This window comes from Silene latifolia, chromosome 9 (assembly GCF_048544455.1).
Source record: "Silene latifolia isolate original U9 population chromosome 9, ASM4854445v1, whole genome shotgun sequence".
NCBI lineage: Eukaryota > Viridiplantae > Streptophyta > Magnoliopsida > Caryophyllales > Caryophyllaceae > Silene > Silene latifolia.
In genome coordinates this window covers 56,965,517-56,987,356 of record NC_133534.1, presented here as the reverse complement: position 1 = coordinate 56,987,356, position 21,840 = coordinate 56,965,517, and the positions used below count along the sequence as shown (strand labels likewise).

Sequence of the window (21,840 nt, the reverse complement as noted above, 5' to 3'; positions counted from 1 at the left end):
TCATATAATGAAAGAAAAGAGAAACGGGAATTTGCGAGAAAATAAATAAGCAAGACACAAAGGAAAGATATGGAACTCACAAGACTTTAAGCGCGAAGAAAGGAAACCTCCCCAAACCAAATGCGTGAGCTAGGAGGTTTCAAAGAGCGCAGATGCTACCAATAAGAGTGCCTGAAAGACAGAAAATACCATGCATAAGACTGAGAAAACAATTTTGAAGCGTAAAAATTGTGCACAAATGAGACAATAGAAGAAATAGATAATTCGACGGAAAATAAAGTGGAGTAGAAGACTCCCTTAGGTCCGCATATCGACCAAACACAGCAGGGGAGAGGTCGTAAACGAATAAAGCAGCAGCAATGGTCGATCGACTAAGAAGATCAGTCGATCGACCAGGTGGGCGTGAACAGTAGCTCCTGTAAACCTGCAATTCAGTCGATCGACCAATGGTGCCAGTCGATCGATCAAAACACTCTTCTTTGTGTCTTATTTCTTCGTAATTGCTCAATGATTTGAGCTAACAAGCTCTAAATACCTGCAAATGCACAATAGTACGCGCCAAAATTGCGCAAAACCCAGAACGAAGTCTAAAGTACTTAAAAATCCTAAGCAAAATAAAATAAAAGCGAAGTTTTCGCGCACACAAAAGCAATAAAATTGTCTTAACAAAGCAAATAAAGAGAAGTTTGTAACGAGATTGATCAACAAATAGTTGATCAAGAAGGACCACGGTATGGCCCACTTCGTCGGCTTCTGGCTACTAGAGGTAGCCTCAATGGTGCTCATCTCATCACCGCACCCTTCTTAGCTTCAACGATCGGAGAGCTCACCGATCGGCTTCGTCACCTCCCCAATCAAGGACTTCCTTGGGATCGTCGGACTCAAATCGGACCATCTCACCTTGGTGGCTCATCTTCCACTTCCTCATCGGTCCCATAGCTTAGGCATCCAAGACCTCCTCTTTGAATGATAGGCTTCTTTACACCGGCACAACTTGTAGCACTTCCTTCTCCAAACCAGCTTCTGCATTATCTAAGACAACAAATTCTTCCTCCTTCTTGCTCCCAATCCGGGGCGGAGGGGTTAACACAAAGCAGAGTAATAGGGACAATCGATTCGGGAAGCACAAAGTACGATCTCTTTTCGGAGATCGTATTACAAGTAACAGCCACATGGCGTCATTCTTTTCAAAGAGGTTGGGCAAAAATGATAGAATGTTTCCCAACTTTGAAAGTCAAGGTTCCTAAACCGACGTCAATAATCGCACCAAAGAAGGTGTGCGAAATGGCCTACCTAAGATGATCGGTATATGGGCATCCTCAGGCATGTCAAGGACAACAAAGTCAACAGGGAAGAAAAACTTCCCTATCTGGACGGGTATGTCCTCTATGACTCCTATAGGCTCGACCGCAGATCGGTCGACCATCCGAATGTCATGTCTGTGATAGCAAATCGGGTCAACTTGAGTTTCCTAGCTAAACTCAAGGGCATGACACTTATACTGGCCCCTAAGTCACACAATGCTTTCTCAATTGAGAAGGTACCTATTTTGCAAGGAACGGAAAAGCTACCCGGATCCTCTAACTTATGGGGCGCAGTGTGAGACAGATAGGAACAAGACTCCTTGGTGAGTGCGACGGTGTGCACTGTTTCAAGTGACCGCTTTTTGGATAACAGTTGTTTCATAAATTTAGTGTAAGCGGGTACTTGGTTAACTAACTCAAGGAAGGGAACTTGCACATTCAGACTACGGATAACTTTCTCAAACTTACTGAAAGATACCTGTTCTTTGGTCGGCACGAGCCTCTCCGGATATGGGGCTGTAAGGAGTACCTTAGCTCTCTCCTCCAATTCACGCGCACCGGCATCCTTGGACTTACGCTGAAAGTCCGTCACCTTCTCTTTGTTGAAGCTAGACCCCTCCTCAGATCGTCTCAAATGAGAACCATTGACCGTCATTGGATCGAACTTGAGCCGGATCGACCCATCAAGACACTCGGTTCGCCCCAAAATTTTCGGGACCGTGGTACCCCGAAACAAGTGGTCTCTTAGATTAGTTGGCATCAAAGAACGAAATTCTTGAAGATCGCCGATCTCGGTCGATCGACCACTCTCCTCGGTCGATCGACGAGATGTACGATTCAGAAGCTCCGTAACTCGTGTTTCGATCGATCGACTAGGTATGTCAGTCGATCGACTGAAATACCTGGCAGACGTCTTTTTCTTTGATTTGTTCGTTGAAGCTTTCTCTTGACTTGTTTCCGGCTCATCTTTTTCACTAGCATCTTCAACCATGGCAGGACCATCAAGGGTGGACCCGCTCCTCAAAGTGATGGCATTTAGGGTCTCCTTTTGTTCGGGTTTAGTGGGTAAGTGTCCGGGAGCTCGAGTGTTATTTTTACTAGCCAATTGAGCAATTTGGCTCTCTAGTAGCTTCATCCCGGCCTCTCTTGCTTGGGACTCCTTCAGCAACATATTCTTGAGCTCGGAAAATTCAGAATTCTGTGATTGTTGCTGCTACGGCACATAAGGAGGCTTTTGATATTGTTGTTGCTTTTGATGAGGAGGCACATATGGCTGCTGCTGTGGCGGAGGTTGAGTTGGATTCAAAACATTCTGGCTTCTCCAACTCAAGTTTGGATGCGGTGGCTCGTAGTAGGTGTTTGTCTGCCTATAGTGTTGAAAGACAACACAAGATTCAAAGGGACTAGGGCAGTTTTTCGAGACATGGCCCTCAACTCCACACCTTTCACAGACGAAGGGACCGTCTGACACAGCATTGACTTGGTATATCCCACCTTTAGAAGCTCCTCCTAGCTCATACTTGTCAAACCTCGCAGTAAGAGCCTCAAGTGCGGCTACAGAAGAGGATTCAACAGCTCTCCTCTGGTTCCCTCTAGAATTCCCATACTCGGCCTTGTGGGTAGCTAGATCGTCAATGATCTTCCACCCCTTGGTTGCTCCCAAATTTTCAGCGAATCTTCCATTGGCTGCAGCATCCAAAATGGCCCTCTGATCGTCGTATAACCCATTGTAGAAGTGATTGCACAAACTCCACTTTTCAAACCCATGGTGCGGTATGGTTCGCACCAACTTCTTGAATCGGACCCATGCCTCGTGGAAATTCTCATCTGGCCCTTGTTTAAAGCCCGTGATTTGAGCTCTAATAGCGATCGTCCTTGAAGCAGAAAAGTACTTCTTGTAGAACGCCAATGCCAATGTATTCCAATCAGTGATCTCCTGAGCGGTCCGGTCCAAATCTCTATACCACTCCCTTGCAAAGCATCACGAAGGAGAAGATGAACATGGTCTCCTTGATTTGATCCTGGGTCACGCCACCGGTGGTGGGGGAATGGAGCAGGCGATGAGTCAATAAAGGTCTCCATATGCCTTGCTGCATCTTCATTTGCAGCTCCCCCAAACTGGTTTCTCTCAACCATAGTGATGTAGGCAGGCTTTGGTTCGAATTTCCTGGCATCTCCTGGTAACTCGAACCCCTTATATAAGTTATCGGCTGTCGGCTCAGAATAACTAGCTATACTTGCTTCCTCGGCCATGACTGGAATTTCCGGTGAAGTAACTGTCTCGGCTGAAGAAGTGGAAATGGGCGAAGATGGTGGATTATCTTCGAACAGTTCGTTCTCGTAATAGCTTAACAGAGTACTCAGCTCTTCCTCTGTCGGTAATACTCTTTGTGTTCATTTCAACTCGCGCAAGGATCTTTCAAGCTCAGGGTTCAACGGTACTAATTCTCCACCCTGTGACCTGCGCATAAGAAGAAACTACAAAAAGAATATAAGAAAAGTTTAAGGAACGGATGTCCCTTAAACTAAGAAAGACTAAAAATAAAAACAACTAAAATTAGGACTATTGCCTCCCCGGCAACGGCGCCAAAATTTGATACCCGTCGTTGTGAGTACCAAAGATAAAATTTATAATCTCCTATTAAGACTAACCTAGGCTAGTGGTAACAGGGTCGAACCACAAGGAGGCAGTTGTAAACTTTAGTTGATTTATGTTCAGTCTGAGGTAACTATTATGGGGGTTGATTTGAATTGATCTAAGACTAAGAGCAAACAAAGATAATAAACTAAAAATACGATTTAAACAGATAAAAGAAGGGTACTAGGATGGTCGCTTCTTTATAGCTTCGGCAAAGAAACTAAGTCGGTCTGAATCAAACACAGGTAAGGCGGGAAAAAAAGAGGTCCTCTCGGTCCACTCTTAACAAATAGCATCTCTCGATCTCGCTATAGGTCCCTAATGTCACTAATGCTGACCCTCGTCCTGAAAAGTGACTAACGGTCTAAACTATACCTATCTTTCGATCTTAGCACAGTCTAGTCGATTTAATTGATGGTCAAATAACCTTCCCTATCTTTCGATCTAATGGGTCAGTCACGAAATAGGTATCTAACTGGTCGCATGCATTCGATTCGTTAAATACAAGATTAAAACAATTAAAACGAATATAAAACCCTACGAGGTCGGGCGATCGACCGCAATGTCGATCGATCGACCAACACGCGAGACAGTTCTCCCTAATCTAATGCCGCCTATGCCATAAATCGCCTACATCCTAGCACTAAAGAATTAGCTACTCATGCTAAAGATGAAAACAACAATAAAACTCATAACGATTCATCAATTCATGCTTAAGGTAAATAACAACAATGACAAAACGATAATTGGCTTTCGGGACACTAGCTATCAATTCTATACTAATAATGAAAGTAAAACAATAAACTAAAATTAGGCGAAATGAATACCGAGATTTAAGAGGAAAGATTAAGAACAAGGGCAGAATTCCAATGCTAAAAAAATCGATATCCCAAACCCTAGATACTCGAAATAAACTAAAACCAAAGAAATCTTGTATTGTGATAAAAACTTGGATAAAAACTTCATATCCAAATCGATGGTTTTATGTTACGTTATATAGCAATCAACGCAACATCTTATTTCCTAAACCTAAACTTCACGGGCTTCAAGATTCACGGTCTTTCAATTCACGTGCTGGAATAGAAATCGTCGATCGATCGATAATGCTTTGGTCGATCGATCGCTCCTCAAAAACAAGAGCTTCGGAACCCGAGCATTGGTCGATCGACTGAGGGTGATGGTCGATCGACTGGATGAGCTGCTACTTGACTTCTTAAAACTCGTGGACTTGTCTTTTGGGCCTTGGATTGCGCACCAAGCTCGTTCCTTAAGCGGTTCCTTTACGTCATTTGCAATGCAGTTACTCGGGGCGGATTTGGCTTGATTTCCCGTTGAATTCTTCACATTTCTGCAATAATGTACAAAAACACGAAAGTAGAGGAAAATAGAGAAATATTGGCATATATTGCACATTTGAGCTCTGAAATGCGTGTAGAATAAAGTGTGAAACATCATATTTTAGACATGCATCAAGCATAGCAAATGACAAGGAATGAATGAACTAAGAAATGATGAGAAGTGAACAAATAAGGAAACGAATAAAGAAATGACAAGTGGAAGGCTCACCATAATCCTTGCCGTCCTGTATGACAAGTGGCTCTCAGCTGCCCAAATTAGATGTCTACCATCCCATTTCTCGGCCCACTCAGGCGCTCCTACGAGCTGGTGGCCGCCTCATCCCACGTTTCTGTGAGGCCTCCTCCTTCTCCTCTAAGTCCTCCTCCATCTCCTGAATGGTGTAAGGCTCAACATCAACATTGGTCTCCATGAAGTCTCTCCCCGACGTAGAGGGGATATCCTCTGCAATCAAAGCAAATAAAGCAATATTAGAAGTTTTTTTTAAGCATTTTCGAGCATTTCAAGCACGAAAAGCGACGTTTCTGGCCATCTTTGGCCACGCTTTCCAAAGTCCAACCATTCATGTGGTAGGACGGGTCAATAAGAGTCTAAGTTCGAGCCTAGTTGCGGGTTTGAGTCGAAAATTCGACAGCATTTCGCTACAATGTCAATTATTGCCATATAAAAGTGTCCCGGAGGAGCTGTCACAAATCAAAAATCCGGCATGATAGCAAGTTTACCCACTACTCAAGGGTTCCAGAATACCAAGTTTCATAATAAATGGGCTAGTATAGGGCCATTTTCGAAGGGTTTTACGGTTTTGTAGAGAAACCGTCACATTTCGCCCTCAAATCCTTAATACTCGACGAAAATTCGAAAGGGATATATGGCTGTGTTCCTAACATTACCAATTACTCATTCCTAATGTTAATTTCATGAGGCAAATCCATTTGAGACGAAAGCCCCAAATTTTCGAAATATAAGGGAATTAAAACCCTAATTTTCGACCTAAAATCAAGCTCAAATGCAAACTAAAGCAGGTGCAAGACACATACCTGGATTAGTCATGATTTATGGCGAGATTTGATCGAGTTCTTGACGGAATTTGGTTGGGTTTTTATGAGAAAATGAAATATTTGTGTTTTTGAAATGGAAATAAAACACGACTTAAAGTCGGGTTTTTACCCAGACAAGGACGAGCTCGGCAAAGGACACGGTACTAGCTGCGCCTCTTCCAAAGGTCACAGCTCTTGCTGCCTCTTTTCCTCAACAGGTTTCCTCAAAATTTGTTAAAATTCGTTATAAGTTCGCTATTTGTGGGCCCAGGCTTCATGCGCCTCTTCCTCAACATATGGCTCCGTTTTGGCGTTCACTTCGTCCAGATTAGCATTTTCTTCAACAGACTATAGACAACCACGACATTTTATTTCCTTCAACACTGCTGATGGTGCATCGTTGTCGATACATTTTATCTCCTTAAATGTTGCTGATGGTGCATTGTTGTCGATACATTTTATCTCCTTCAACGCTGCTGATGGTGCATCGTTGTCGATACATTTTATCTCCTTCAACGGTGTTGATGGTGCATCGTTATCGATACATTTTATCTCCTTCAACGTTGCTGATGGTGCATCGTTGTTGACATTTTATTTCCTTCAACGCTGCTGATGGTGCATCGTTGTCGACATTTTATTTCCCTCAACGCCGCTAATGGCGCGTCGTTGTCGATACTTTCACCTTTGTCCTCAGCGACGCTAATGGCGCGTCGTTATCGATGCTTTTACCTTTCTTCTAAGCAGCGCTAATGGCACGCCGTCGTTGATCCAGCGTATGATTCGACCCCGACAGAGTCATCGACACGTTCCCCAGCGAGAGTTCGTTCCCGCTCATAGCCCACGAGAGACGGAGTTTGCTTGAGGACAGACACAAGCAGATTCCCCAGGTATGATTCTTCTTATGGCTGGTGAGCTTCCTTACATAGTCTAATAGACTTTAAACTACCCTCCCCGATAGTCGACAGACTCTAAAATGTTCCCGACGACAGGTCCTTGGTTCAGGCCCCGTGAGCCGCCTCACGTCGCCATAGTCGTCAAGTTGTAATCTTCGATTGACCTGATGGCTATACTTTGAGTTTCGCCTTGTCCAAGCCTCAATCAAAGTGGGGGCTATGTAGATACCTCATTTTTGCACCTCCCACCAACCACCCAGTGATGATTGGGTCGCATGTTTGATACGCGGAACGATTTTATGACGCTTCCTAAGTTCATCGACAAGTGATAACTCAAACACTTGAGTCAACCTCATGGTCATCATCGACGTGCCGATACGGTCTTTTTGACATTAATTAGAGTTCATTTGGAGTCCGGGTAAAAAATCACTTCATTTTCTAAGAAACCGTTTAAATGCCGAGTCGGAATGTTCCCGAATGTTCTAGAATTCACTGGATATTTATTCCTAATTAAATTTAATATTTGTAAGGAAATATCTCTCGTATATTGTATTTCATGGAATAAGGAAGTGAATATCTACCGAAATTCCATAAAAAACACGGAAATCTTTCTTGTTGAGAAGGAAACCTTTGGGAAATGACAGCAGGAGCTGCGCCTCTTTCAAGAGTCGTATTGACTGTTGCGCCTCTTCCCCAGCCCTCTTTTCATGCTTTCCGGAATATTTCCGTGATTTGTTCCCATATCCGTGTCATTCCTAAACTCCTTCGTGTGTTTAGTATAAATAGGGTCCTCCGGCGTCCATATATCTCACGCGAGTGTCCGCCTTCTCATCTCTCTTTGCATTCTATACCGCGCTTTTGCTTTCGACGCCTATGTGCTTGATCAATCGACCACGTAAGCTCAGATCAATCTGAGTCCCAATCACGTTGCATAGACCGGCCAATTTGACCAACTCCACCTTAATCAATCCAACCAATCTTTTAAATCCTTTAACAAAGGCACTTTCCACGCATAATCGAGTCGAGCAATCACTAAACGATAACTTTAGTCAATCTCGTTTCGTCAAACATGTAAGCCTGAGGGTGTAAATCCTATTTTATTTATTGTACTTTTATTTCGTATCACGAATGTAATATTTATATCAAAAGCACGTTCAAAACCATCTTTCAAAACCATATTTACAAAACAGGGGAGGTCTGACGTCGAGAAGATATGCAGTAGCAGCTGCGCCTCTTCGAAGAATCGCAGCATATGATGCACCTCTTCCTAAGGCCGCCGCTGCTCCTGCTCTTCTTCTTCTTCCTCGACCTTCTGCAATTCTCTTATCTTTCTTATTTTTCTTATTTGTTTCTTTCCTTTGTTCGTATCAGTACATAAATCATGTCTTAATTAACCCTTTCAAATTACAACGTTTAAATCGACTTAAATCCCTTATAATCAATATTTGCGGGTTTTCGTTATAAATTCAAACCCGGATTTTAGAGGTTCGATTCGTTCATATCAAGTCTCTGGAATTCGTCTTTTGTATACAATTTTATTTCTTTGATTTCAATTTATTAGTTTCGTTTTCAAGTTCAAAGTTTATTCCTTTATTAAATCCGACACGAGTTCGTCATAATTATGTAAACCGCTGTAAATTATCACCTTTAATTCGTTTTATGACGGTTCCAGATGCATGTAATATGTTACATCACTTCTACTCGAGTTCTAACTTCAATAATCGACCTTAAATTCACCAATGAACGTTAACACTCCGCGGTTCTGACTTCACAGACAGAGGCCAGCTCGAGAACAGACGCAGGAAGAGCTGCGCCTCTTCCAGAGGGCGCAGCAGATGATGCGCCTGTTCTGAGTTGGCTTCTGTCCCTGAACTCTTTCTCGCTTTGACGTAGTTCCTAATTACGGTTTAAATCGACTATTAGCCCTATTATCGCTGCTAATCTGACGTATCCTCATGCTTTTATTTCTAATCTTATTCTCTTTATTTTCTCTTCAAAATCCCGTTTTGAGCGTGCTTTTGACTAGATCAAATAGGCTTTGTAATCATTGTAATTTTCGTAATTTTAATTATTGTATTTCATTATTCATTATTATTTATGTATGCTTATATTGTATGTTTCACATGTAATTGAATCTAACATCTACTTCGACCCACATTGAGTGCTAAATTACGTGTTAACCGACTTAGTTTCATTCACATGCTAGGAGTAAAACATTGGATGTTGCATTGCATGCACTACATCGACGACATATCAAATATGAATGATGTCCCTAATAATTAGTAGAAGCCGCTATCGAGGCGGGCGGGATTAGGTGTTCGATTAAAGAGCTTCCTAATACGTACCCTCACCCCTTACTCAGTTATCTCTGGACATCTGTGTCTATTGGCATCTCGAGAGTCATTCTAGACATAGAATGCTAAGGGTAACAAGTTCTTAGTGTTTATGTCACTAATTTGTGTCTTGACATGGCATGAGGTATTCGAACGGTTTCCAATTTTTCCAGAATAAATTGGTGGCGACTTCACAAATGCAGGCTTATTCAACCTTTCACCGATTTCAATGCCTCACAAATCGGTAGCGGCCCATGACGTGCTTTGTCAAACCAAGGTTCCGTGGGAGAAGTGTCGCCGCCTCAAAACCAACGCGCGGGTGCGCGCGGCGCGGGTGCGCGTGGCGCGGGTGGCCCATGTCCACAGGTTCTTGATTTCCGATCTATCATTCGAGTCTTGGATGCGGTCTGTCCTGCCGCATGTCGAATCGGGAACTATACTGTCCCGAGAGTCTGGCCGGATTTAGACTAGGACTGAGTCTTTGGGAGTATCATTATCGTCTTACCAAGGGAATTATATATAATGAGTAGTAAAGGTCTTGCTTGGTTATAGATATTGTTATTATTTGGATGTGAGAGTCTTGGTCCTATCGGATACTATGGTGAGCTGGAAGCCCTCTAGTTATGATATGATCGTCGGGATTAGTGTTCCCATCCGTTCTTATAGTGAGATGCAAGCCGTAAGTATGAATGTGACATTAGTAGCCACGTCCCGTGCAATGCTTGTTAAGAGGTTTTCAAAGGAATGGCTATGGTTTTTATTCTCGTATTTTGTATTGATTGATCCCTTGTTTATCTACTTCACATGATTCGACTTCTTATCTCATATCTATGTTATATTTCCTTGAAATGCGTGCTTTTGTATAAGTGACCGTATTCTTGTCTTTCATATTATTTAATCATCTCACATGAATAGTTGAGTCTCTATTATGTTAATGTTGATCTATCTCGTTCTATCTCATTTAATTGCCATGTTTAAATATAAACTTGTTGTTCATATCTTTTGTAAGTATCTTACATGAGTTACTTAATTGAGTTCTTTGTTATGTCCGTTTTGACACTTTGTGGCTGAGAGAATCTTGAGTTACTCCCCACTGACTGTGGCTTTCATGTTTACATGAATGACAGGTTTGTGAAGATGTATTTGTCGGGTTAGACGTGTGAGCTAGCGAGCACCTTGGACTAGTAGTCGGTTTATTAGAGTTGCTTAGACTCACCTTTTATCGTTTTGTCATTCGAGGGATATATTTTTCCCTCACCTTTGACTATTATGTTCGTATAAACTTAACTTTATTTCCGCATTCTTTATTTATGTTTTAGATTTTAATGAACCCGTGCTTTAAACTTTAAAAGTTTCAAAAATTTCCTAAAATTCCGCATTTTATTATTGTATTTTCTTACCGTTATTGAGGGGGTTCACAGGCTGGGCATATTGTTTAATAAAGGCCCAATCATATATTATATTAAAGCAACAATCGACTGTCTCTTCAATTGTCACGTGTCATTCCCTCTCCATTTGCCACGTGTCCACCCCACAAAATAAGGCTATTTATTTTCATTTTCATATTTTCTTAAACTAATATAAAATATGATGATAATTACTTATCCCTACCCATAATACGGAGAAATTAGAGAAAGATTTAGCACGAGATTATAGTAATAAAATATGATGACAATTACTGATCCTTACCCACAATACCGAGAAATTAGAGAAAGATTTAGCATGATTATAGCAATAAAATATTTTTACAATTAGTGATTCGTAATTGCCTTTAAATTTGCATGTATTTTATAACAATTATATCGATTGACTTAAAAAAAAAAAGAATCTTATCATATTAAAATTTAAATGAAATAAAAAAAACCGTGACTTTTTCAACGTTCTTTCGGTAGAAGATATTTTACGTCAGTTATATTTCAATAATGTAAGATTCCCTTTTAAAGCATAGCTTAATCATCAATGATACCTAACTCATTTACGGCAACTAACGAGATGATATGAGAAGAACAGTGAATTTTAAATCTCAAACTTGGAATGATTGCACAATTTATCAAAATTTTATCAAATATTTAAATCTTGGTCTTTACAAAATTTGCATATCAAGGGAAGCGATTATTTTTTTTGCCATATTTAACATTTTCCGAATAGCCATCTCTACCTTTAACGTTCATTTTAATTTTTGTCACTTTTAAATTTATTTACATAAAAGCATTTTTGTAGATGGGTTAATTTATTAGCAGATGGGGGATCCGAGTGGCATGTATGCTGGACATGGAGTCTGTGACTTGGAACTTCAGGACAACACTTCATTGGCTTGAGATAGTGCCGGAAGGGAGGATATTATGGAAAATTTGACGATTATAGTAGCGTGGTGGTTATTAAAGTTTCCATGGTTGAATATTGAAGGGAACAAAATTTGTTGTTGGGTAAGGGTACGTGATACATCATACATGCAAGTCATACTCTTCACCAATGTCAAGGGCTCAACTAAGTTTTACTTAACCGTTGTGACTTACAAATTATAGCGGAGGGTGAAATACCATTATCTAAAAAAAGTGTTGGTTTAAATAGCTTTAAACGAACGTCGTGAGTTACGTCGGTTATAAATGAGAAGCCGGTTATAAATGAGAATTTGTGTATGGACTCATTAATGGATGTACATGGGTAATCAAGGTATATGAATTTTGTCAAACAAGGTTAAAGAGACAAAAACTAAGCTACTTGATAAGTTGAGATCACCTATCCCACTTTTGTGTCTCATCTCCTGTCCCATTATCTTTATTTTGCAACACATCATTATTCATATGATAAGATTGACAAATTCTCTTTAACTAATGATGTGTCACAAGGTAAGTATAGTGGGAGATGGGACACGAAATGGGATAGAGAATCCGCTCTCGTAATTTATAGACAAACAACCTACATTAGCACTGCTTTGAATTTTTAAGTGAGTCATATGGGGATATACACAATAAGATGAGGCTTGAGATTATTCGAGTATTGACTTTTAACTACAATTTCAAAGATATTCGAAGTAGATGAAAATAAAATGGCGAATAAACATCTGTAAAATAAGAGTTTTTAAAATAAAATGGTCTATGAACATTTGATAAGAACGGCGGGTAGACTGAGTACAAACTGTACAAGTATCAGTAAAAAGTCATCGTGTAATACATAATTACATATCTTTATAATCCTGCACCACTTTCATTATTTATCTAAAATTGAAATTGGACAATCGATAATTGATTGAGTTTAGGTTAGATGAAATATTATTTACGCGGTGACGCTCATCCATCACAGCGGTAACTCTATATTGAGAATTTCGGGTACATATATAGAGAATATTTCAAATACTGTAAATATTTGCATGGAGGATCTGAAATCTAAAGTAATTAATTATAAAGTTGTAAATAACTAACCGGTTTTTTTTATTTTGTGCCTTAAGGGCACAAGATCAGAAGTTAATTAGAAAAAGGTTTACAAGATTATTGCAATGTAACTCTGAAACAATATATATAAGTTGCTAAGTTATTACATGTCTTGAGTTGGCTGTATTTCCTCTTATCGTACAATTATTTTTCTTAATATTATGCCCATTTAGATGTATTTTCTAATGAATAAGGTGAAGTACAATATATAACAAAAAATAAATCAAAATTTTTAAAATCCCCCTTAATGGCAAAGTTTGTTAGCCGCCCGTGCAGTGCACGGGTTCAAAGACTAGTATCAAGCTAAATGGTGACGGGTTTGATGGTGCTGAGTTGGGATTATAAGAAGTAATTTAGTTGAATAAAAACTGATCGTTGATCAGATTTAGTTATTGGTTAAGGAGACGATTAGTTATTTAAGGATTGCTTTGTATTCTATTTTAATCATCCAACGTTTAATAAAATTCTGAGAAAAACCGATCAAAGTTTTTGATCACAACTTCGATTTGAGCGTGTAATTCCAATCTCCGTCTAACATCGAACAAGGTAGTTTGTTGTTGGTCACCATTAGTTTGTATTCAAGGTCGAATTACAAGCTAAATATCCGTTACAAGCTAGTTAAATTCTGTTCACTCGTCACGCTTATCACATGACGATTCTAAATTCATTAAAAGTTCGTTACTAGCTTCCGCTTTTGTATTATCTGGTATCATAGTTTCGGCGCTTGATTCTAGAGGGTGACAATGAATTTTGGTGACCCTGAATTTCTCAATAATTTAAAAGAGGCTCTAAGGAACCTCCCCGAAGGTGGACTACGGTGGCAGCCAAGGCCAGGAGAACCACCACGCCAGGTGGATGAATTTAAGATCACTGAATTCCCGGAGTTCGAGAGCAAAACCGATCCAGAGGACTATCTAGAATGGCAACGAAAGATAGAGCGTATGTTCGAATTCAAGGATTTATCTGACAAAAAAAGTTGCAAATACGCTATCTTGAAGTTGGTAAGAAACGCATTCGGGTGGTTTGAGAATCTCAAGGAAAGGCGTGCAAGGGAAGACAAGAATAAAATTAGTTCCTGGGAGGATCTCAAAAGAGAATTGCGTAAAAGGTATGTACCCAAAAGTTATAAGATCGATTTATATAAGAAAATTGCGGAATTAACTCAGGGTAATTTATCGATTACCAATTATATTTCAGAATTTGAGAAACTCACATTAATGGGTGAAATTGTTGAAATTGAGGAACAAAAGATGGCGAGATTTTGCAGGGGATTAAACCGTAATATTACTAAAGTAGTAGAGCTACAACCGTACGCTTCTTTTGATATGTTGTGTACCCTAAGCCTAAAAGTTGAGTCTCAGTTAAAGTCTATTGTAGTTGCTCCAGAACTGAGTTTGTCGGGTAAGTGGGATGGTCAGCGGCAGGAAATGGCTAGTTCGATTACAAACACGGGTACCAAACCAGTACCACCAGTACAGGGCATGCCAGAAGTGAAGGGGAAGGAGCGGAATTTTTTGAAAATTCGTTGCTTTAAATGCCAAGGGTTCGGGCACTTTCAAAGTGAATATCCAAACAGACGAACTCTGACTTTACGAGAAGCCGACATTTTACGTGACGGGTTGCAAGATGAGGCACCTGAGGGGGATGAGATATTCGAATTCAGTGCATAGGAAGAACCAAATGAGACATTGACTTATGAAGCTCCTATTTATGATACGTCCTTGGTTTTCCGACGTATGTTGCATTCAACAGTAGAGACAAAGGAAGAAGAGCAACGAGGTCAGCTTTTTCACACCAAGTGCCAGGTCCAAGATCGATAGTGTAATGTTATTGTAGACGGGGGCAGATGTACTAACGTGGCATCAACTGAGTTAGTCGATAAACTGGCCTTAGTTACTTCACCTTATCCGAAACCTTATTCATTGCACTGGCTCGGCGGCGGTAATAAAATCCGAGTTACAAAGCAGGCTAGAGTGAATTTTGTCATGGGACCATATGAAGATGAAGTACTTTGTGACGTCGTTCCAATGGATGCTTGTCACCTATTATTCGGTCGTCCATGGCATTATAATACAGACGTTGCACATCAAGGAAGAAGCATCGTGCTTTCTTTGGTAAAAGACGAAAGAAAGATTATTTTTGAAGCCTATGTCACCCGCCAATATTCGTGCCACACACTCGTCTCAAGGAAAGAAGTCTGGTCAGACTTTGTTCACTAGTGAAAGGGAGGTAGCTATAGAGTAGGCTCATCACGATGCGGGTTTTGGTTACGCTCTCATGGCAAGAGCACGGGCAGAGGAGCAGCAGGAAAGCAGCACTAAGGCAGACCTTGGTATACTGCTGGAAGAAAACAAGGGTGTATTTCCGATTAATGTATCATCTGGATTCATCCCTGTACAAGGCATCAAATTCTTACCTGGCGCTCTGTTACTTGATAAAGGAGCACATCGAAGCGACCCAAGAGAGACTAAGGACTTACAGCTACAGGTGCTCTGGAACGAGAGCTTAAGCTTGGCGCTCAAATGCCTTAAAGTAAGGATATTCCAAGTTCACATGAGATTTGTGTTTCTGTCCAAGCTAAGACATTGTAACATGGGTTTTGATCCTGGAGGAGCGAGTTTTCGGTTCCAAAGGTTGATTCCTTCTAACAGAATTGAGGACAACTCCGTCTCACGAGGGAGGGGATGATACGAGTCCTGATAGTGTAAGGATCAAGAGTCATCAAGAGTCGAACATGGGTGAGCAAGTTCATGTGACAGCGTCTCATAGAATTCGAGTGTAGTCAGGTTATTATGGGCTGGGCATATTGTCCAATGAAGGCCTAATATCAAGCTAAATGGTGACGGGTTTGATGGTGCTGAGTTGGGATTATAGGAAGTAATTTAGTTGAATAAAAATTGATCGTTGATCAGATTTAGTTGTTGGTTAAGTTGAGATTAAGTTTAGATTTATTAATTGCTTTTTATTTAAGTTAGGAGTCTCGTAGGTTAAGGAGACGATTAGTTATTTAAGGATTGCTTTGTATTTTGTTTTAATCATCCGACGTTTAATAAAATTCTGAGAAAATCCGATCAAAGTTTTTGATCACAACTTCGATTTGAGCGTGTAATTCAAATCTCCGTCTAACATCGAACAAGGTAGTTCGTTGTTGGTCACCATTAGTTTGTATTCAAGGTCGAATTACAAGTTAAATATCCTTTACAAGTTAGTTAAATTTTGTTTACTCGTCACGCTTATCACGCGACGATTCTAAATTCATTAAAAGTTCGTTACTAGCTTCCACTTTTATATCAAAAGGTGTTGGACAAAATTCAATTATCAAACTGGGTATAAATAAAAGCATCAATTCACATGTTTTTTCTTTCTTATGTGAAATAAAGAGAAACGCCGCTAAAATATTGTCAAAATGGCGAAAAAAGAAAAGATGCCAAAATGTTACATGTAGCGGCAATGTCTCGTCTCGTATTAACCCGATTTGATAAATAAGTTTTCTAACACCATTTCACTAATTCTTGTTGATTATTGAACGTCACTTGAAAAAACAATTAGCCGGTCAAATATGCTTAAAGTAGTGACATTTTTGGGCCCTTTTATAACTATCGATTAGTCTTCACAAGACGACGGGTCGGAAAGCAGTGACGGGTATCACTCAAAAACGGATAGGGGGGGACAAGGCGGGGGCACCCCCATGTGCTTCCCTCTCTCCTCTATTTGGGTCATTTGTGAGAGGAAATGGTATTCGTCACTCCAAAGTGACGGATACGTGACGTCTTCAATGAGATTTTGTGTATAACTATAGACGGATATCTCCCGTCTATAATGAGAATTTGTGTAAAAAAATCCGCGCAACATAAAAAAAAAAAAAGGGAATATAAAAAAATTCCAAAAATACTCCGTAATAAATTTAGAAAAATAAAAACAAAAAAAAAATATGTTCAGAAAATATATTCTACTCCACAATGAGCGATTGATACGTCAAGTGTTGTTGGTTCATAAAGAAAGCCACACCAGCCCATCTCCTCCCCCCAAACCGGCGAGTTACGCCACCTCTCAACCGAGTCAGCCCAACACAACTCATCCCTCGACTCGGCCGACTTGTCCTCCAAATTGGGCAACTCGATAATCTGACCAAGCTCCTCCTCCTCCTCCTCCGCGGTCTCACAGTCCATCACCGCTGCCAGTGCGGCCGCAGCCTGCACGTCTCGCGGTGCAGTTGACGCGGCGCGAGGTAGCGACTCTGCTAATTCCGGAAAATTGAGAATGGCTGAATCGCCTTTGATGACAATCGCGGCTGCGTCGTGTGCACGGGCTGCCATTTCCGGTGAGTCAAATGTGCCGAGCCATATACGTGATTTCTTCCTTGGTTGGCGAATTTCGGATACCCATTTACCCCAAGCCCTCTTTCTGACTCCCCTGTATACTGGATGGCTGCTGTTCTCCCTCTTTCGTTTGTTAATTACTCGGTCCGACTCCGTGTCTGGCCGAGTTAACCCAGATTGGGTTTGGGATGATGAAGTGGATGTAGAGTCAGTTTGGGAGGTTACAGTATCTGACATTTTTAGTGTGGTACGTTGCACAAAATGAACAATAATGCTTCTATATGGCAGTAAAACGGTTTTACACGAGACTCTCTCTGAAAGAAGGAAGAGAATAAATGTGTGTTGGGTGAAGGAGGTGGTGGACGGACTGGAGTATATATGGCAGTGAAAATGGAGGTAATACAAAAGTGACAAAACGATTAAAAAAATGGCCGTTATGGGGTCCGTATGTAATAAGGAGTTTAATAGTGACTTGTCAACTACATGTCCGACTTTGCCCTTATTGTAGGATGACCTCAACATTGATAGCCCCTTCCTAACACGTTGGGTTTCCTTAGGATATATTCTAGGATTATTTCACAGGAATAATCCATCCTATTGCTGTCCAACCTATACTAATCCCTCTTTTATATTATCTCACAATAATCCTACCTATTACACGACCTTCCCATTATGCACTAAGGTGAAGGGCTACCTGTTAAACAAGTCAACCCATATTCTAATTACACTAAAACGTCATCACCATCCCTCGTCTTTCTCTCTCACATCTCATTCATCACCAATCACCGTCACCGGTCACCACCCACCACCACGCCATTACCTCAAGTCCAATCCAGCCAACTACCTTCACCCTTCATCAACCATTTACTCCGCCAACACAAACGTAAAATTCAATAATCAACCCAGAATCTAATAGCCTTAATTTTCCGTCACAACTCACAAGCCATTATCATTATCGTTACTCAAAATTCAAGCTCATTCCCAAAAATGGTGTCAGCCTCTACTATCATCATCATCGTCACTTAAACTTACATGTTTCTCTTCATCATCTTCAATTGAAAACGCCATAGATTTATCTTATATTCAAAGCCTGGTTGTTGTTTATGCGATTGTCTCAAAGAAAAGCTCAATACCGCGTTTGATTCTTCTATTTCTCTGATTAATGTCGAATTTCAGGTTATTCTTAAGTACTTTTTCTGGGTTTTTTTGTTAATTGCATATGTATAATTGAATTTAGGGATTTTAGGATTGTTTTGGGGGTGATTGATTTGGGGGTTTGATGAAATTAGGTTAGGGATGAGATTTCTGGTCTAGCTAATTTGCATGATGATGTTGTTGGTGGTTTTGGTGGTGGTGACGTGTGGTGGCAGCAACAAGTTGATGGGCGTGTGTTGGTGGTTTATTTGGTGTTTGAAGGTTAATGATGGAGAAGTGAAGGAGTGAAGAGGATAAGTAAATGTTGATCTAAATAAGAACAAATGTTTGAAGGAAAATGAAAAAATGATGAATTTGGTAGTATTGAAGGAAGGAGGAGGAATCAAATGCAGGAGAAAAAGAAACGAAGAAGAAGAGGAACAAGAAGAAGAAAGGAAGACAGCCACACATAGGGTTTAAAAAAAGAAACCGGAATTAGCAGGTAACTTAAGTTCGTAAGTGCAAGCAAGGAAAGTCGTGTAATAGGTAGGATTATTGTGAGATAATGTAAAGGATGGATTAATATAGGTGGGAGAGCAATAGGATGGATTATTCCTGTGAAATAATCCTATATTCTATTCCCCTCTAGTAGTTATTCGTTAGGATTATTTAGACCAGGCCAAAACAACGGGTCAGCCCGGTCCCACATGCCTCACGGGTCACAACCAGCCTGGCCCGCCTCTGGGCCCATTAGGCCCGCCCTATGTACAAGTTGTGTTCGGGTTCTATTTTTTGAACTCAGTCCGCCCCCAGATCACTCCGAACTCGACCCTTGGCCAGCTCTAGGATCATCTGGCTCGGTTTAAATTCGATAATATTAAGTTGTGTTGAATCAATTTGGGGTTTATCGGATTAATATTGGATCACATTCGTCTTAAGCTTAATGCCAGGTCAAATAGTAAGAAAGTTTAATGCCAGGTCAAATAGTAAGAATAAGACAAAAGTAGATTGTAGGAAGAAAAACGAAAGATTTGTCTTATATGCTCAATTGGGATGATATTTAACCCGTTTTAATATTAAGACGGATACATTCATTTTAAGAAAACTAACTTATTTGGTTTCCACCCGACAATGTCGGGTTAGACAAAAACTCTCATAGGAACCCTAGAGAGACAAGAACTCTCATAGTTGTTTAGGTACTTCTAAATTCTAATTGACCAGCAGTACAATTTTCTAAGAGACTATTCCTTCTGTTTTTTTATATATGACTTTCTCACATTTCGAGACACTCTCTTCTCTCTTCAATATCTCTTAAAATATAAGACTAAATATTATGATATGTATACTCATATGAAAGAGTTTTTCGTAAGGAATTTAATGGTACCATTTTTATATTTTTTGAACAAATATATTTTTGTAAATATTAAAGTCAAAGGCTTACCTCGTAAATGCAAAACGTCATATATAAAAAATGGAGGGAGTACCTTGTTTAAACGATGTGTGAGAGCCAAAAATCATAGAAACGGCTTGAATTATTTGGGGCTCGTTATCATTTATTTCCTTTTATTATATGGAGTTATATACATACGGAGTATTAAATTAAGTAAATTTAACAATGAAAAACATTTATCGTTAACGATACTCTGAGACCTTGTTCTTTTTAGCTTAATTTCAACTCTTATTAATTCAATTCAGTTCAACTCCATCCAGACTAAAAAAACAGAGTATTATCGTTCACTAATAATATTCAATTGGTCTCCCTTGTGACGGGTTACCATTTGTGGCGGATATTTTGTGTGATAAAATGGTAACAAAATGGGTTAGTGGAGAAAGGGGACTACATAAATAGTGTTGCAGAGAGAGAAAAAGTGGGTACTTTGTGAGGTAAAATGGTATCCGTCACTCAAGAGTGACGGATATGTGCCGTCACAAACAAGAATTTGTGAATAATATTATGATGGGTTTTTCTAACCGTATGATGATTCTAAAAGAGTCATTGTATATTGCGATTAATTTTCAATAAGAGAAGTTTTTAATTTCATTAGGTGTATAAAGATTGATTATGCAACAACTTTTTGCTAATGATAGAGAGATCTTGTATACAACTAATTTGAAAGTTTTCACGTGTTCCTTTAGTCATCCACTAATAATATAAAACTTAATAAAATGGTGGTAGCTGAAATCAATAATAGTCTTTGCGATCTAGACTCGTCAACCATATAATAATGATTTTATCATGATTAATATTTTAAGCTTTATGACCAGGGGCGTCTCGAATAATTCGGAGGCCCCGTGCAAAATGAAAACGGAGGCCCTCAAAATTTGAGACAATAAATAAAAAGGAGGCCCTCAAAATTTGAGACAATAAATAAAAATGGTTATGGCAAGGCTCGAACTCCGGTGGCTTGGGCAATTGAAACATGTTTTCACCAATGTGCCATCACACTTCTATTAATATAAATGGAGATTATTATGTATATATCACTAATGTTTTCATAATTTATACGAACACGAGGCCCAAAAATTTGGGGGCCCAGTTTGCGCGCTCATCCCGCACTTGGTCATAGCCGCCCCTGTTTATGACGTTGATCACTTGCCCATGTATTGCATTTCTATTTAATTTACATGTGGTTGGAATGAAGGCTTCGCAATAGAGGTGGTAATTATTGGCCCGACTCGAAAACACGACACGAAGTTAGCGGGTTAGGGTCAAGACGTTGTGACCCATTTAAGTAATTGGGTTGACACGGATACGACACGAAATGTAAATGGGTCGGGTTGAGCTCTTTTGACACGAACCCGACACGAATAACCCGCTTATTTAAAAGTGTTATGATTTATTTGGGTTGAATCAATAATCAACCCAAACAACTTAAAAGTAAGTATTTTCATTCCTCATTTTTGGGATAATAGGTTTATAAAACCTAGTTTATTTTATTAGTTTATTGGGAAAAACGGGTTAAAAATGACCCGCTAAAAGATAAATGGGTTAAACATGACCTGCTAAAGGATAAATGGGTTAAACAGGTCGGGTTGGGTTATAGAAAAATTAAATGGGTTGGGTTAGGGTTGAGACAAATGACCTGTTTATGTGATTGAGCCGGGTTAGGGTTGGGTAGTGGTGACCCATTTAAAGTTGACACGAACACGAACACGACACGACCTGATCTGTTTTTCAGGTCTACTTCGCATGTTAAATTATTAAAATACGTATTCCGTTACTATTATTTATTACTCCTTTCATACCAGACAAATGGTAATATGGTAAAAAAAATAGGGTATTTAAGAAAAAAAAAGGTAAAAGCAGGGGCAAATATGAAAAGTAAGCTGAATATAATAAAGATTAATGTTGGGTTGGTGAGAGGTTTACTACTCGGCATTTGTGTAAATATAAG

The 21,840-nt window shown here is 39.8% G+C and overlaps 2 protein-coding genes across 2 annotated transcripts; one reads left to right on the top strand and one right to left on the bottom strand.

Moving 5' to 3' along the window:
* Positions 1-13,735: 13,735 nt before the first annotated feature.
* Positions 13,736-14,662, top strand: LOC141601068 (uncharacterized). Its single transcript, XM_074421329.1, has one exon. It carries the CDS (start codon positions 13,736-13,738, stop codon positions 14,660-14,662), a length of 927 nt encoding a protein of 308 aa, XP_074277430.1.
* Positions 14,663-16,489: 1,827 nt separating this feature from the next.
* Positions 16,490-17,767, bottom strand: LOC141602701 (dehydration-responsive element-binding protein 3). The gene is made up of 2 exons (XM_074422841.1): positions 16,787-17,767; positions 16,490-16,588 (listed from the first exon to the last, which is right to left on the bottom strand). Exon 1 carries the CDS (start codon positions 17,546-17,548, stop codon positions 16,928-16,930), a length of 621 nt encoding a protein of 206 aa, XP_074278942.1. The 5' UTR covers positions 17,549-17,767; the 3' UTR covers positions 16,490-16,588; positions 16,787-16,927.
* Positions 17,768-21,840: the final 4,073 nt, after the last annotated feature.